General features: G+C 37.6%; 5 protein-coding genes across 6 annotated transcripts; 4 read left to right on the plus strand and 1 right to left on the minus strand.

The window, feature by feature from the left end:
- The first annotated feature begins 9 nt into the window (after window positions 1-9).
- LOC124442351 (kinesin-related protein 4-like) lies at window positions 10-3,397 on the plus strand. The gene is made up of 5 exons (XM_046992851.1): window positions 10-826; window positions 914-1,222; window positions 1,339-1,385; window positions 1,490-1,624; window positions 1,694-3,397. Exons 1-5 carry the CDS (start codon window positions 319-321, stop codon window positions 3,221-3,223), a joined length of 2,529 nt encoding a protein of 842 aa, XP_046848807.1. The 5' UTR covers window positions 10-318; the 3' UTR covers window positions 3,224-3,397.
- On the minus strand, window positions 3,257-5,736 carry LOC124442353 (sodium/hydrogen exchanger 9B2-like). Its single transcript, XM_046992853.1, has 8 exons — window positions 5,038-5,736; window positions 4,788-4,963; window positions 4,564-4,670; window positions 4,341-4,496; window positions 4,148-4,256; window positions 3,948-4,084; window positions 3,625-3,705; window positions 3,257-3,559 (listed from the first exon to the last, which is right to left on the minus strand). Exons 1-8 carry the CDS (start codon window positions 5,604-5,606, stop codon window positions 3,422-3,424), a joined length of 1,473 nt encoding a protein of 490 aa, XP_046848809.1. The 5' UTR covers window positions 5,607-5,736; the 3' UTR covers window positions 3,257-3,421.
- Window positions 5,737-6,321: 585 nt separating this feature from the next.
- On the plus strand, window positions 6,322-8,185 carry LOC124441862 (F-box/LRR-repeat protein 7-like). The gene has a single exon (XM_046992325.1). The coding sequence runs from the start codon at window positions 6,465-6,467 to the stop codon at window positions 7,971-7,973; it is 1,509 nt and encodes a 502-aa protein (XP_046848281.1). The 5' UTR covers window positions 6,322-6,464; the 3' UTR covers window positions 7,974-8,185.
- Window positions 8,186-8,288: 103 nt separating this feature from the next.
- Window positions 8,289-12,126, plus strand: LOC124442464 (protein AAR2 homolog). Of its 2 annotated transcripts, none has more exons than XM_046992968.1 (7): window positions 8,289-8,744; window positions 8,814-9,119; window positions 9,189-9,248; window positions 9,805-9,903; window positions 9,991-10,079; window positions 10,442-10,605; window positions 11,682-12,126. In XM_046992968.1, exons 1-6 carry the CDS (start codon window positions 8,417-8,419, stop codon window positions 10,589-10,591), a joined length of 1,032 nt encoding a protein of 343 aa, XP_046848924.1. In that variant the 5' UTR covers window positions 8,289-8,416; the 3' UTR covers window positions 10,592-10,605; window positions 11,682-12,126. The 2 variants fall into 2 exon arrangements, with proteins under 2 accessions (XP_046848924.1, XP_046848923.1); XM_046992967.1 differs by lacking the exon at window positions 11,682-12,126 and adding an exon at window positions 10,696-10,934.
- A 435-nt stretch (window positions 12,127-12,561) lies between these two features.
- On the plus strand, window positions 12,562-14,552 carry LOC124442463 (doublesex- and mab-3-related transcription factor A2-like). Its single transcript, XM_046992966.1, has 2 exons — window positions 12,562-13,139; window positions 13,719-14,552. Exons 1-2 carry the CDS (start codon window positions 12,800-12,802, stop codon window positions 14,456-14,458), a joined length of 1,080 nt encoding a protein of 359 aa, XP_046848922.1. The 5' UTR covers window positions 12,562-12,799; the 3' UTR covers window positions 14,459-14,552.
- The last annotated feature ends 87 nt before the right edge of the window (window positions 14,553-14,639 follow it).

The following is a 14,639-nucleotide window of genomic DNA, read 5'->3' on the forward strand; positions in this document are numbered from 1 at the left end:
ATCTTTCTAATTTATGCCAGATTATGCCAGTGCGCGCTTGGTTGTAATTATGCTAATTAAGTGACGACACAATTAGCGCCCGCATTAAAGGGAGGTGGATTGGCATAATAGCAGTGTCGACTAAAATGTTTAAATCTTCTATAATGTTGACGATGAAAGGAAAACTGTGAAAGTTTTTTTTTACTATTTAGCTTTACTCAGGTATGTCTGAAAGATATTCATTTTTTGTTCAATATGTTGTAACTGTAAGATTGTTGTTTATATTGGAGGAACATCAGTTGATGAAAGGAGTGAATAAAGGACTTGAGATATACAACGATGGAACTTCCTAAGAACAAAAATGACTCTGCGAGCGATAAAGTTGAATCGTGTCAAAGCGACTTTTACGTCCGTCCTCTGAATCGTGCCATACAGAAAAATTTAAGAACAACACAATCTTCTCCTCATCGCAGTGTTGAACTCCATCACACAAAGAGTTTCAGCGAGATAGTTCACCTGCATCCATCGCACACCGATTTATCCAGTATTGCCACCAATTCTCCTAAACTCCGAGCTATTGAGGAACTGCAGCATGAAATACGTCGACCGGAGAGTGTTCTTGAGATTTCCGAAATGCCAACGACTAGCGACGAAGAGTCTGATGTGGATGCAATAGAAACACAGCAAGAGAAAGGTGACGAGGCCATGAAGATTTTCCTAGAGTCAAACGTCAATGTGCCTCTTGATGGAAACATGACATCATCGTCTGTATCCCAGGATACAATAGACTCCGATATTGCATCAGAGAGCGAGCTTATCGTCGGAAATTGGAAACGGGAAAAAATAGGTTCACATGTTCATCATACTTTGTTGTTGCTAAGAGATGAAGAACACTGAGGATTAAACTTTTATGTGACTTCTGTGCTGTTTTTAGATTCTATTGTATCGAGTAGTTCCAGTGCTGAGAAACGTTTTTTGACGCCTTCCGGTATTCTTCTCTACCGAGAACAACAAGTTGATTCAATGCTTGACACGAAACGTGTTCATCGCTCGTCATCTTCCTCTGAGAGGCCAATGAGTCCACTTGCTGTTCGTAAGAGTAAAGAGTCTCTCAATGATAACAGCATGAATAACAAGGTGTACAAAGATGATCATGAAGGATACAAGAAGGACAATGCAAGAGACGAGGATGATACCGATAGTGATAGCGAGACTGATGATGATGATGTCATCTCTGTTAGAGGTAAGAACACCTGCATAGATGATCGATTTACATGGATGATCACTATTGTATGTGATGGGATCGATGTGAACTAAAAAATGTTTCAAGTTCATATTTTAATGTCGCTTTAATCGTAGGAGAGAAAATCCCGAGGAAAAATTTTGTATCTAATTCTGGACTACAGGTAGATGCGCCTTTGCAGAAATACAATAACGACAATCCTCAATATAATTATTTCAAGAAATATGAAATTCACAATAATGACAGTTCAATATGTTTTCTTCGCAGGATCTTGGACAACTTGTTCGCAAGTACGAGAAACAATATGAACAACTTATTAACAGGAGTAAACAACAACACGACAGAATAAATACTTTACAAAAGGATAATGTCAATATGCATAGAGAACACAATCGTCTTCAGGTACCTTTGAAAAATATAAGTATCACCCGATTCGTTTATTTTTTTAGTGTCATTCTGTTTTCTCGTTAGGGCTTGATTCGAGACTGTTATAAATATGAAGACGGTTTGAAAAGAAAGGCAGCGGAGGTTTCTGAAGAGAAAGAGAAGGTAATTTCACAATTAGGTCAACAAGTTAAAGATCTCCGTAGTAAATTGCAAGAAAAAATATGCGAGAATAGTGACCTACAGGAAAGCGCCGAATACTGTCAGATGCAGGTGAATAAGTATGATGATATTATGAAACAGCTTATGACTGAAGCAATCGCGATGTTTGATACATTCTCGAAAGAATCTCAGTCGAAAGAAACTTTTGAATATGATGCTGAGACGAATCCGGACGAACTAGTTGGTTTGCTGAAAAGCAGAAGACAGTCGCTTTCGGATGAGCTCAAACATGATTATGATGACAAAAGGCCTCCAAATGACTGTCAAATAACAATGTCGAAGAAACAATGCACCAAAAGAGGTTTTTTGCTGAAACGTTCCGCAAGTTTAGATACACTTTTGACTCTAAGGAAACGTTATTACGGCAAACTAAACGAACATTCTTTATTGTTTTTGAGAAATGAAATGGACGTACAACCGAAAGATTTGGAGAAGAAAAATGATCAGTTAATGAAGGTTAACACAGCGCTTCGAAAAAAATGTTCAAAATGGAAACAACAATTCGAACATTTGAAGGAACGATACGCAAAGAGATCTGGCGCTAGTGACGTCAAAAGAAAGTATGAGCAAGTTCTTCCGAGTACTGAGTTGCGACGATTGCAAAAAATAATCCAACACCGAAGAAAGTGTCACTCTGAATCATCAATCAACACGTTACAACTATGGCGGAAGCAAAGTACTTATATTATCGAACAAAACAAAAGACGACATACGGTATCCGTTTTCAACACAGATGATCTGGAACCTGAAATGTCAATAGAAACAGTTTCATCCGTGGAGAATTTCACAACTCTAACGGATAACAGTGACGTGAAAACTTCTACCACTGCATTGGAAGAGGATGAAGAAACGGTTGGACACCAGGAACTTTCTCATTTGGAGCAGCGTTTGAAGCAGCTGTCGAAGATCACTGAAAACATGAGTGAAACAATTGTGAAAAATAGCCAAAGTGTCAGAAGTATGACCAAGGTGACGGGTGGCGAGAACTTGGTGAAACTGTTGTCTGGTATCTATGGCGAAAAACTTTTTTCCATCATCAAAGAGATTTATGATGAACATTTGAGAGTAATGCAGAATAATATTGAAAGTCGTGAGCGGGAATGCCGCCTCTTTAAAGAGCAGTTGTTGCAAAAGGACCATAAGATTGAAATGATGGAGTATCATTTCAAATCTCTCAAAAGAGAACTTTATCTTTCTCAAAAAGAACTGAGGAATTACGAAAATACAAACGAGACATTGGAAAGTGAAATACAAAGTTTGAAAGACAAAATGTTGGTTCAGAAAACTGAACATGAAATGGTTAAGTTCTACCATGAGAACCATGAAAAGAGAAATTATCGTCCCAGCAATGAGAATTTTTATATAAAGCAACAGGATGATTGGGATTTGTTTTAAACTTGCTTTTGCAAAATGACGACACATGGAGGCTTAATTTCTTGTTTGCTTTAATTTATAGAAGTGGCGTCTCAATTTAAAAACAAATTAAACGGCCTCTTAAGTAAGTACAAAATTATTTAAGTAAACATTTGTTACTCATCTCCTGAATAAATATAATTTTACGTACGTCTACAAATTTCTTAATCATAAGGAAGTCTAAGCCTGATTTAGCCTTATTTCTTCATGGCTGACCGCGCTAGGGTGTTTTCGTAGGAGTCTGGGGCCAGTGACTGCTATCCCAACAGCTCCAAGAGGAGCAGTTAATAATATCACAAGTACAGCTAGAGTCAAAATCTAAAAATCAAAGTCGTGCTATGAGCTTAAAAACCTGCGGTGGTAATCCTGATCCTTTTACTTACATTTTTACCATATTCTTCTTGTGGTTTGCCAGAATATCCCAGCTTTCGAGCGGTTTCTAGCGACAACGCTCCTATTGCTGCCTACAATAAACATCGACATGCAGTTGTTACCTGACGGCAAAACAAAGAATAAAAGTCGACTTTCAATCGTTATCTGACCGTAAAACAAACAATTAAAATCGACTTTCAATCGTTATTTAACGGTTAGACGAACAATAAAATTCGGTATATGATCGTCATCAGACGATAAGAGAAAGAAAGGATCGCAAATCACAAAATCAAGCACAAATAGAACCATTCATGTTCTCAGGACCATGAGATACCTGGACTGTCGCCTTAGGAAGCCATGCAACGCATATGAAAACTCTCTCTTTGAAGTTAAGGTTGTTGCCAAATGTGATTACATATGTAACAAGAGTCCTTGTCGTTAAACCGATAAGCAATACAGCGATACCACGACCTAAGAAAGTATTAGATTGTTAGTCTGTAGTCAAGTAAATGCATTTATTAGCTAAGTACTCACCAACCAGCCTTGTACTCATGAACTCCAGTTTTACCTCGGCGCCTATCAGACCAAACATCAAGGGCTCAAAAACAATCCAAAGTTTATCCACAAGTTTCACCACCGGTACCTGAAAGACATTTGCTCGAGTTAATTGCGGTTAGTTTTCCCACCTGATATGGTTTAATGGCAAGCACTGGTATTGAAATAATACTTTGCCTTCGACAAACCAACCATGTCCGGCTACAAATGCTGTTGTGAGGACAGCCAAAGCTCCTGCTCCTGGAAATTTGATCCATTCACTGCCAAATAGTAAAATTATGCCCAAACTAACTAGCATGACAAGTCTCTTTTCTTTTAAATTCTTCATCTGAAATTGTTCAGTGTCTGATTGTTAGCTTAGTATGTAAGTTCAGAAGAAAGCGATGGTCCTTTACCTGTCCGTTACTGGGTAAAATACTGAGAATGAAGCCAGAAAAGCAACCAATAGTAATACCCAGAAGGATTTCAAGAGGACCACGAAAGATGTTGAAAAGAAGATTGTCTAAAATGACATATGATGTTTACTACGTGCTTATAAAAGGATACGTGTTTATGGGGAGTTCAATTTGCGACTCTCGTTAAAGTTGTCAAGATGCAGAAAATTACCAGTGGTGTTCACCTGTTGAAAAGGAGACGCCAAGGAAGACGGTAAAAAGACTTATTGCAAGTACATCATCGCATGACGAAGCAGCCATAACTAAAGTGGGAATACCATCATGAGCTCCATAGCCATTTTCTTGAAGTTTGAGCAGTTGAGGGACAACTATCGCAGGAGAAACAGCTCCTAAGACAAACCTAAGGATAATGTAGGACAACATGAAAGGAATTCAAGATGACTGGAAACAAGAACAAGTTAAAAACACATTTACCCCAATTGTAGACCCCACAACCACGGCATATGCAACAACAATTGGGCAGCAACAGTAACTGTTAATGCTTCAGTTATACATGGGATGAAAGCGAGTAAAATAACGGTTCGTTTAAGCTTTTTTAACGCGACCGGATCAAGCTCAAGCCCAGAACGTATTAGGATTACAACCAAAGCAATATTACGCAATGCGATAGACCAACTGTTTTTAACGTCCTTCACAACATTGATTGATGATATATTAGAAAGTAAAAGACCGGCTAAAAGCATACCCAAGAGATTTGGAAGTTGGAGGAATGGCAAACGAGAAAAAATAGTGCCCAGTGACAGAGAACAAGAAAAGATTACAAATAAGCCAAACAAATTTCCTCCGGGAAGATTTTCTTTTTTCGTCACTGTAAGTGTAGCTGTCCATAATAAAAGAGCAAGCAAAAAAGTTGATATAAGCTCTCCAGTTTTTCCCGAACTCAACCTGTTCAACTTCCATACATATGATTCATATTTTGAGTAAAAACCTGACAGATTTTCTTCTTCGTTGTTTTGCACACAACTATCAACTGTTTCCGCCATCTTGGACTGCACTCATTTCCGGTAATCCGTTTGCTCTTCTCATTGGTTGCTCTGGAAAGTAAAGTCAGCAAAATGGACAAGAAATTTAACAAAAAGTCCTGCAACAGGACATTATAGTGCTTCTTTGAACATTGATGGAATGTTACAAACGTACGTGCACACACATGTATTTGAATTTGTGCATATTTTGTGTATTTGAATTTGACTAATGAGTTTTTATTGGTCCCTTTGCAGGCGGGTTTTCCCCAAATGCGGTGTTGCATTAAAATTGACTATAAATATTTATTGTCATTAATATTATTAATATTCTTAAAAATTAAAGGCAATACTAGACTCACTTGATTTGAATTAAATCTGGTGCGGCGATGACAATGGCATTTTTTGGATGGGTGGATTGTTTTCAATAAGCAATAATGGAATAGTCATTAATTATAAAACAATTGAAAAAATGTTGGTTATAATTGATGCTTTGGAAACATCTATAGTCAACATTCATGGTCCGGCATTTCGAGTTTTTCGAAAAAATTATCACTGGGCAACCGGAAAAGCTGCATTTTTCAAGAAGGTCGAAGGAGAGAAGGCTTACATCAAAAATCTAAAGTGTTTAGCGATAAATAATGTTGAATTTTAAAATTTTTCCAAAAGTTGTCTAGGGACTTCTAATTGACCAATCAGAAGTGTTTCATAAAAATTACGAGGTCAAGGCCGAGTGATCATCTTTGTGATGGATAAACTTTAAAAAACTCTGTGAGCCGGATAGTCCGCATTTGCTCGAGACATGCTACTTTTGTTTCACTTTATATTCATGCTTGTGTGAAGTAAGCTCGATAAGTGAGATAAAAAGTATTTTGTTTGAAAATGTCGCGAAGAAGATCAAGTGGAACCTTACATCGACATTGCGTGCCGAGTGTTACTCTAGTTCAAACTAAGCGAAGTTCAGTCGCATGGTTAGAAAAGACTCAATGCGTGGAGAGTCGTTTGCCAGACTCGATATTATTAGAGATATTTTGTTATCTGAACAAACAACAACTTGGCGTCGTTGCTCAGGTCTCGAAGCGTTGGCGTCGTGTCGCTTACGATAAGACGTTTTGGCATGTTTTGGATTTGACGTCGTTTTCTCCAGACATCAACGAAGATGTTATGATCATGATTATCAAAACACGCCTTATATCCACTCTACACTCATTAAATCTCGGACCAGTAAAACTGACTGCTAAAATAGCGAAGGATCTTGCAAGAAAATGCCCCAACTTGAAATGTATTGTGTTCAATTCTGTTGCAATTTCGGGTGATCCTGCTTTCTCCGGGGAGAGCAGACAGTTCCCCGCTTCCTTGGAACTCATGGACATCAGACATTGCCGGGGGGATTTTCAATTTATGAAACGTTTACCAAGGCATTTCACATCAATGAAGTACATTGGCTTGGGTTTTCAGTCATCTTCTTGCCTTATTCCATGTATTTTCAGCAAGATGCATGATCTACGCGTTTTGGACTGTACTGAATGCGAGGCAATTAATGACTGCGCTTTGGAGAAGATCTCAAGAAGTTGCCAACAACTGGAGTCTATATGCCTTAATGAGTGCAAGTATGTGGCAGGAACAACCCTTGCGACAGTTGTTAAACACTGTAAGTCACTGTCAACTTTGCTAATGAGATTTACAAAAATTTCTGATGTTACAATTCTTTCTGTGGAATGGGAGTCAACAGTTATTAAAGAGCTTGATATAACTGGTTGTTACTATGTAACAACAACTGGCTTATCAACATTGCTGTCACATTTACCTCAGCTTACATACTTCAAAATGAACCAATGTGGGTTCAGACACATTCTAAATCTCTTGGTATATCAGGAAATTCGTCCGCAAGTCAATTTCACTCTACTTGAAACTTTGGATTTACGTTGGAACTTTTTGTTGTCAGCCGAGTGCCTAGAATGCATTCTTCGGTTAACTCCAAGACTTCATTACCTTGGCATCAGCCACTCTCCACGAGTTGGACCTTCTGCCATGATGGAGATGCTTCCTCTTGTGACACAGCTCAAAATTCTTGAGTTTGGTCCACTCAAGAAACAGGCATTGTCTGATACAAACTTTGTTAAAGGTGTCATCAGTCATTGCAAGGAGATTGAGGCAGTATCTTTCATCAATTTTACAGTGGCTTCAGCCCAAGATGTGGAGATAATACGCGAGCTAAAACAGAAATGTAAGAAACTCCAAGAAGTGAAATTATGCAATCCAAGAGTCGAGCAAGTTGAGGTTGGTGCTGCTGGTGAAATGGTCACTGTTGAAAGATTGCTTGTTAAAATGGAAAGTTTGTTGCCTAGCCCGAAGCACACTCTGAATGGTGTCGCAAAGGCGTTGTGTTGACTAATTGTGTGACCTCATTGCTTATTGTAGAACATTTTTGATTAGTTTTATGCTAAGTTGTTGTGGTTATGTGTTGAACTTTGAATAGTATGATTAAAAATGCATTGACATTATTGTAAATATGATGAATTAATGGAAGGGACATGATACACATCTCATTGAAAAGATTATGATGAAAATATATTTGCAACTCATTTGCAACACATCCCTTATGTGGTTGCAGCAATCTTATTACCTCTCCCTCCTGACATATAATTAACATCTTCCTCTTTTTTACGCCAATTCCGTTCTCTCCCCCCCCCTAAGGTTCTTTAACATGGCGGCTGATGCACTTGATAACCGATAATTATGTGAACGTTTTTAATTATTTTATTTTAAAAAACAGCAAAATATTCATTTTGAGATAGGTAAAGTAGCTTCTTATTTATATAAACCTTTTGAATATGGCTGAGATTAGTAATGAAATGGCAAAGACTCTGTTTTTCGAAGGAGCGATTCTTGTATGTCGTGACGTTCCGCAAGGAACTGAATTTGGTATTGATTACAACTCTTGGAACGTAGGACCTAAGTTTAAAGGTGTTAAAATGATCCCCCCGGGTTTCCATTTTGTCTTCTATGCTGCAGTCAATAACAGTGGGCAGACAGCTCCAAGGACTGGGTTTTTTCAATATTTCGGGCAAAGAGAAATAATTGTCAAGAAATGGGACGCGAATATAGAAGATTTAGTGGATCAGACATTGTCTGCAGAAGAAATAGAAAGAATAAGAGCAAGTAAGTCTGGTTGATACTGTCATCAAGTTATTCAAGTTGTAATTTAAAGTATTGCTTGGTCGTGTTTAGATCTTGAGAATCTGGACTCCAATCTTGGAAAGTACCCATTTGAAAGCCTAAAGAAATGGCACTCTCTTTCCAGTCATGTTACTCAAGACGTCATGAACAATATCCAACCAGTTTGCAACAGGATTTCTTCACTGACCGAGGTGAAGAACGAGGATGTCAAGCAACCAGTGGGGACATGTGATACCATGCTCAGGTTCACACCCTTACCTTTCAGACATTTCCCTAAGGATTCAACACCAGCAGAGATCACCAAACTCTCTATGGACAAGAGTCAAGTGTTGGAAGATATCATTAGCAGATCAACTGGTTTGTGGTGATCAGATTATTACTAAATTTGTTGAATGATACATCTTTACCATAGTGGATGTTTTGTAGCACATACTGGTATTCTTGGTGAATTGCAATTGGCTTTCATCACTTTCCTTGTTGGCCAAGGTATGATGAAGTATTTCTTTTTCTTTCTCATGCCCAGGGGGAATGGGGGTGCACCTCAATAATTTGCTACAAAACCAAAATTTGTAGTACACTGTGTGAGCTGACTCTAGTTCACCTTATGCCCTGAGACAGAGGTCTTATTTCCAAACTCATTTTCCAATCAAAAAAAGCTTCCTACGGGCTTTTACTAATGATTGGGACAAAGTAGAATGAAATGGTGAAATAAGTGGAACAAGTCAAGTAAAAAATAGTATGGGGTGGGTTAGAATGAAGTGAAATGAAATGGTGTAAGTTGAAGTATAACAAGATGGGAAAGATAATGCAGATTTTTTAGTTGTTAGTTGTTGCTCACCATAGATTGATGGCCACTTGTTGGTTGATTTCTTGGTTAAAGAAAACATCTGTCTTCTTTTATTGGCTAGCAATTTAGCAAATATGCAATTCAAATTGTTTAGTTGACATAAAATCAAGCTGCCTGTGCAACTTGTATTGTGTGAGAAATTCACTTTCATTATCTCATGTTGTCAATATCATTATTTTTGGTTTCCATGTGTAGTGTATGATGCTTTTGAACAATGGAAAAATCTTATCTATCTACTTTGCTCTTGTTTGGATGCAATTGACAAACATCCTGACATCTTTGAAGCATTCATACGTATGAAATTATATGTGCTTTCTTGTGTTTAACATGTTTATTATCTTCTGTTGTAACCTATCATATGATGTCCATATTTTTCTCAAGGTGTCCTCCATTTCCAGTTACTTGAGATGCCTCAAGACTTTTTTATCGACATTGTATCTAGGAATAATTTCCTTGTTGACAATTTACATGTTAGTAGTGTCCTTAAAATTAAGGCTTTTGAGAAGGGAAGGGGACCTGGGGGATGGTGGGGGAGAGGGAGATTGAAGGAAGGGGTGATGGGGAGGTCATTTTGCCGATCTGTTATTTTTGCTTATATAATGCATTGAGATGCAAAATTGCCAAGTAAAAAAGTTTCCCCAACAATGTAGTGTTGTCAATGTTTTCACAGGCCACCATGTTGGTAGAACAAAAAAATTAGCAGGAACAATTTGTTGGAAATAGAGATGACATGTTATTAACATGGCCTCTTGAATGATCAGAACAAGTGCATGCTAAAATGAACATTTTCAAATCGTAGTATTGTCAATTGAATTTCCACTGTATTCTTTAGAGGTTTTTTACAAATGTTCAAGATTCCTCGGTGTCAACAAAACTGAAGAGAAAAGCTCACAAATTCAAGGAATATTTGACAAGGCATTTTCAGTGGAATTTTGACCACGAACCGGAAGAAGATGCTCCAGTCATTGTGGAAATAGCTTAAGCAATGCTTACAAGGTAGGTACTCATTAATTAACCATAGAGAAGTCTATCTTAGTGTGCTTACCATCGAGAAGTTTATTTGATATTTACTTTAATCAATCATAGCACGCTGTTCAAAATCACGGTAACGAAATCTGGGCTCGAGTTGGTTTCGCTTGAGAAATTTTATTTTGACTTGAGCTTACTTGTGTGGTAGAGAAATTCTAGTGATCTAGTAAAGTCAGTGATGCAGACATGTTTTTACAAGATAACTATGGACTGTAGGAATATTTAAATAAGCATGTTTATCTTAAAACGAACTCACGGATTGTTTAGAATGTTCAATAAAATTTTGTTTTTGGCTACTTTTCAACAGTATCAAAGTACCTTTTAAGTAATAAAGCGCTTTCATAAAACGTTGCTTATTTTAAAAAACTTTCAATGGTAGTAGGTACGTCCACTTTTACTGCTGAAGTCTGGTTGAAAAATTTGCGTAAACTTGGCGAAGGCAAACATGGTTTTTTGGTTGACCAAACTGGCTTACGCCTCATCTAATTTTCGACAGCCTCAGTCTACATAGAGAAGTGAATGTTTTACTGTAATCAACCGTTGAGAAGTGTATGCTCTACTGTAATCAACCGTAGAGAAGTGTATGCTATACTGTAATCAACCATAGAGAAGTTCATGTTATACTGTAAACAACCATAGAGAAATTTGTACAACAATGTTTAACAGTGTAGCGGATCATAGAAATGCGTCTGAGATCATTCATAATGTTTTGATATATGGCTAACTTCTCATGTTGGCTTACTTCTCATTTTATGTGTTTTGTCATATTTCTTCCTCGCATCTTTCGTTCTACTATCACATTTACTAAATGTCATTTGATTTATGGCATGCATTATTTACTTTATCATGGAGCATTTAACGTTTGTTAATAATGACGTTCTTCATTATGGCTACATTTAATTAAAGTGTTAAAATACATCCAAGAATCCTATAACAAACAATCCAATAATGCCTTGCTTGTGATAACTCTCCCTTTTTATTGTCATATAATGGTTTGTTTACTGCACGTGGGATCTATTTGAGTGTCGGGACATTTTCTTTAGGACGTTTACGCAATGCTGGTCAATATTCCGGATTAAAGATACACATTAACGCATCTGTGCTAGGAAATGTACAGTGGAAATGTTTCAGTACAAAGACTGAAAACAAACAAAAGGTACAATTGGTTTTAACGTTTCCGGTTTGTTGGCTTAACTTCTTCTCTGTTTCAAAGACGGCTGGCTGAATGAAAAGTGATCATTTCTTGTGATGTGTTACAACTATTTCCGTCTCAGCTGCCAACGTTAATCTGAACTTCTGACTGAGACTTTATAGTTAAGGCATGTTGTTTTATAAAAAATTACATCATATCGTAGTTGATACTGTATTTGAAAAAAAAGCTTAGCAGGAAACCAGTTGATTTACTTAAGGTTTTAGTTAAAGACCCTAGGGGTTTGAGCGAATTATCACTGTGATTGGAATTCATTAAAAATTATTATAATTTTTCTAGCTATGGTGTTCGACATCCTCTTAGGAGCGTCATAATAGCTTTACTATACGTGATTAGTCAAAATGGAATGATTTATGATGTCATGGACACCTTAGTTCGGAAACAATGTTATTGTTAACTTATCCATGAATGTTTCTTTGGCCTTTATCATGACAAGTTTACCTTGACTGTTATTTCTTAATCCCCATACACTACTCAAGCTTGTATCCAAGTTGAATGTGACAAAACTAGCATCATTTGCATAAAATAAAGTTAACTGTTTATAGATTGGCTTACCGCTGCAAATGATATCGTCTTAGGGGAATGAATTGTGTTATACTGCCCTGTTTAATCATTTAACATGTTTATTTTTCGTTATTACTCGTATCAAACCCGGCTATAAATTTTTCAAGCTTTTATTTGATTTCTCGTTTGTGTATGTTATTAATCTGCTATCATATAATTTGGTTGTCGACAGTGTATTGACACAACTGCTTGTACCGTTTGTTGATTGTGGTGTTTTGTTTTCACCAATCAGGATATCGCTACAAATTGCATGCAATTTGTTTTAATAATTGAACACAATACAACGCATTTGGTAACAATAGAGAGCTGTCACACTGTAGTTACTTTGCATTTTCTCTCTTGGCATAAAACAGTTGACAAGTTCGTTAGCGTTGTATCAGTATATAGATGGCAGAAGGCAATGATTGTGTTACAATGGCTGGTGCTTCAGATCACAAACCTCCTCGAGCTCCGAAATGTGCACGATGTCGAAATCATGGTGTCGTATCTTGGTTGAAGGGACACAAACGGTTTTGTCCTTGGCGTGATTGCACCTGTGCTCAGTGTACGTTAATCGCCGAGCGCCAGCGAGTGATGGCTGCCCAAGTAGCTTTAAGACGACAGCAAACGCAAGAGGAACAACTAAACGTTACATTTCAGCAAAACGCTTATGATGACGATGAAGACGATGGAAAATCGCACGAAAAAGATGAAGAAGATGGTGTCGATGTGTGTGAAGATAACGAAGGTAGCAAATTAAACGACTGACACTCCCCTCAATGATTTTTAATTTACGTAATTATGTTTAGTGTTTTAATATTTTTTTGATGGAAATTGCCAACTTTCTCGTTTAGTCGTTTTCTGGTAACTTTAATTTTTACTAATCTCTGGAGGACAACGGAAGAACGCGCAAACTTAGTTTACTGTGCAAAAACCCACAGTGTACTTGGTCTAACACGGTTTTCATGCTTTAAATTCGGCTATGACTGATAAGGTTTGTTTGTGAAAATTCTGTGTTTAAAACGCTTGGTATGTTTTCCACTTGAGAAAAGCAACTCGTGAGTAAATCATATGACTATCTTTTACCGCTCATTTGAATTCAAAAAAAGTGACAGTTTTTCGGCATGGTCTGTTTCGGTCTGTTTATCTTATGAAGTATCTGTTTCCTTTTGTCCCAAAAGTCTTTTCTTATAATCTATAAGTGAAGAGTCCGCGCTTTGAAACTGACAGGAAAGAAAATGAACACTTCTTGTTCAAGATTGTTTGTGCTGGTGCGAACAAACAAGGTGGTGAATTCTTTTAATTAAATTTTGTTTTTCATTTGTAGAAGATCCTGATGTTGTTTCGAGCCACAATGAAGATAAAGATGATTTGGAACCAACAGAAACAGGAAGTCAGGTAGCCTCCTTAGATCGTAACGCAATGTTTCCGCTGAACGAGAACCATTCAGCCACGACATGGTTTGGCATTTCCAATAAGACAGAGAATGTGCCAAAGATTCACCGATGCATTAGAAAAGAAAGCGAGCCTGAGGAAGAATCCTTTGCTATTTTGCGTAGGATATTTCCTCATCACAGTCCATCAGTACTGGAAATGATATTGAAAGCATATGACAACGATATAGTCCGTGCAACAGAGTCCTTGATGCTCGAAAATGGCATGACTCGTCAACTTCTCACGCCTCCGGTTAGTCCCGAAAATTCGTCCAGTACTTATTTCGCGACGAAAGATTCCGATAGTAAATCGAGTCATACACGTCCCTCAGCTTTCTCCCCAGTCCCGAACAACATCGTCTCTTACACTTCCCCAGCACAGGTTTCGGCCCTGTCGCCACCCATAGTCCAACCATTTACTCCTCCTGCCTACCCAATACGGTCCATATACAGACCATATATGTTCACTGGAGGAAATCACTTTGGCATGCCTTATCATCCCTACATTCCACCACAAGCAAGAGGAATGATGGTCCAATCTACTAACAGGCGCGACGCGCGCACGTGTAGTCGTTGCTCAACTTGGATATTACCTTCAGATCGTTTTTGCTCTCACTGTGGCAAGTCTGCATGATCATCGAAGACTTTGTTCATTGTTTTCATAATTGTTGTTAAAAATTTGTGTGGAAAGTTGTTCAATTTGTTGGAATAAAATGATTATTGCAATATTGTTGCTTCATATTCTATGAGTTCAAACGAACTAATTAATGAATTCCTTGATTGTTCATTTCAACTTCGAAATTATTTGTCTGAAT

Source organism: Xenia sp. Carnegie-2017, unplaced genomic scaffold (assembly GCF_021976095.1).
Source record: "Xenia sp. Carnegie-2017 unplaced genomic scaffold, XeniaSp_v1 HiC_scaffold_20, whole genome shotgun sequence".
NCBI classification, from domain to species: Eukaryota; Metazoa; Cnidaria; class Anthozoa; order Malacalcyonacea; family Xeniidae; genus Xenia; species Xenia sp. Carnegie-2017.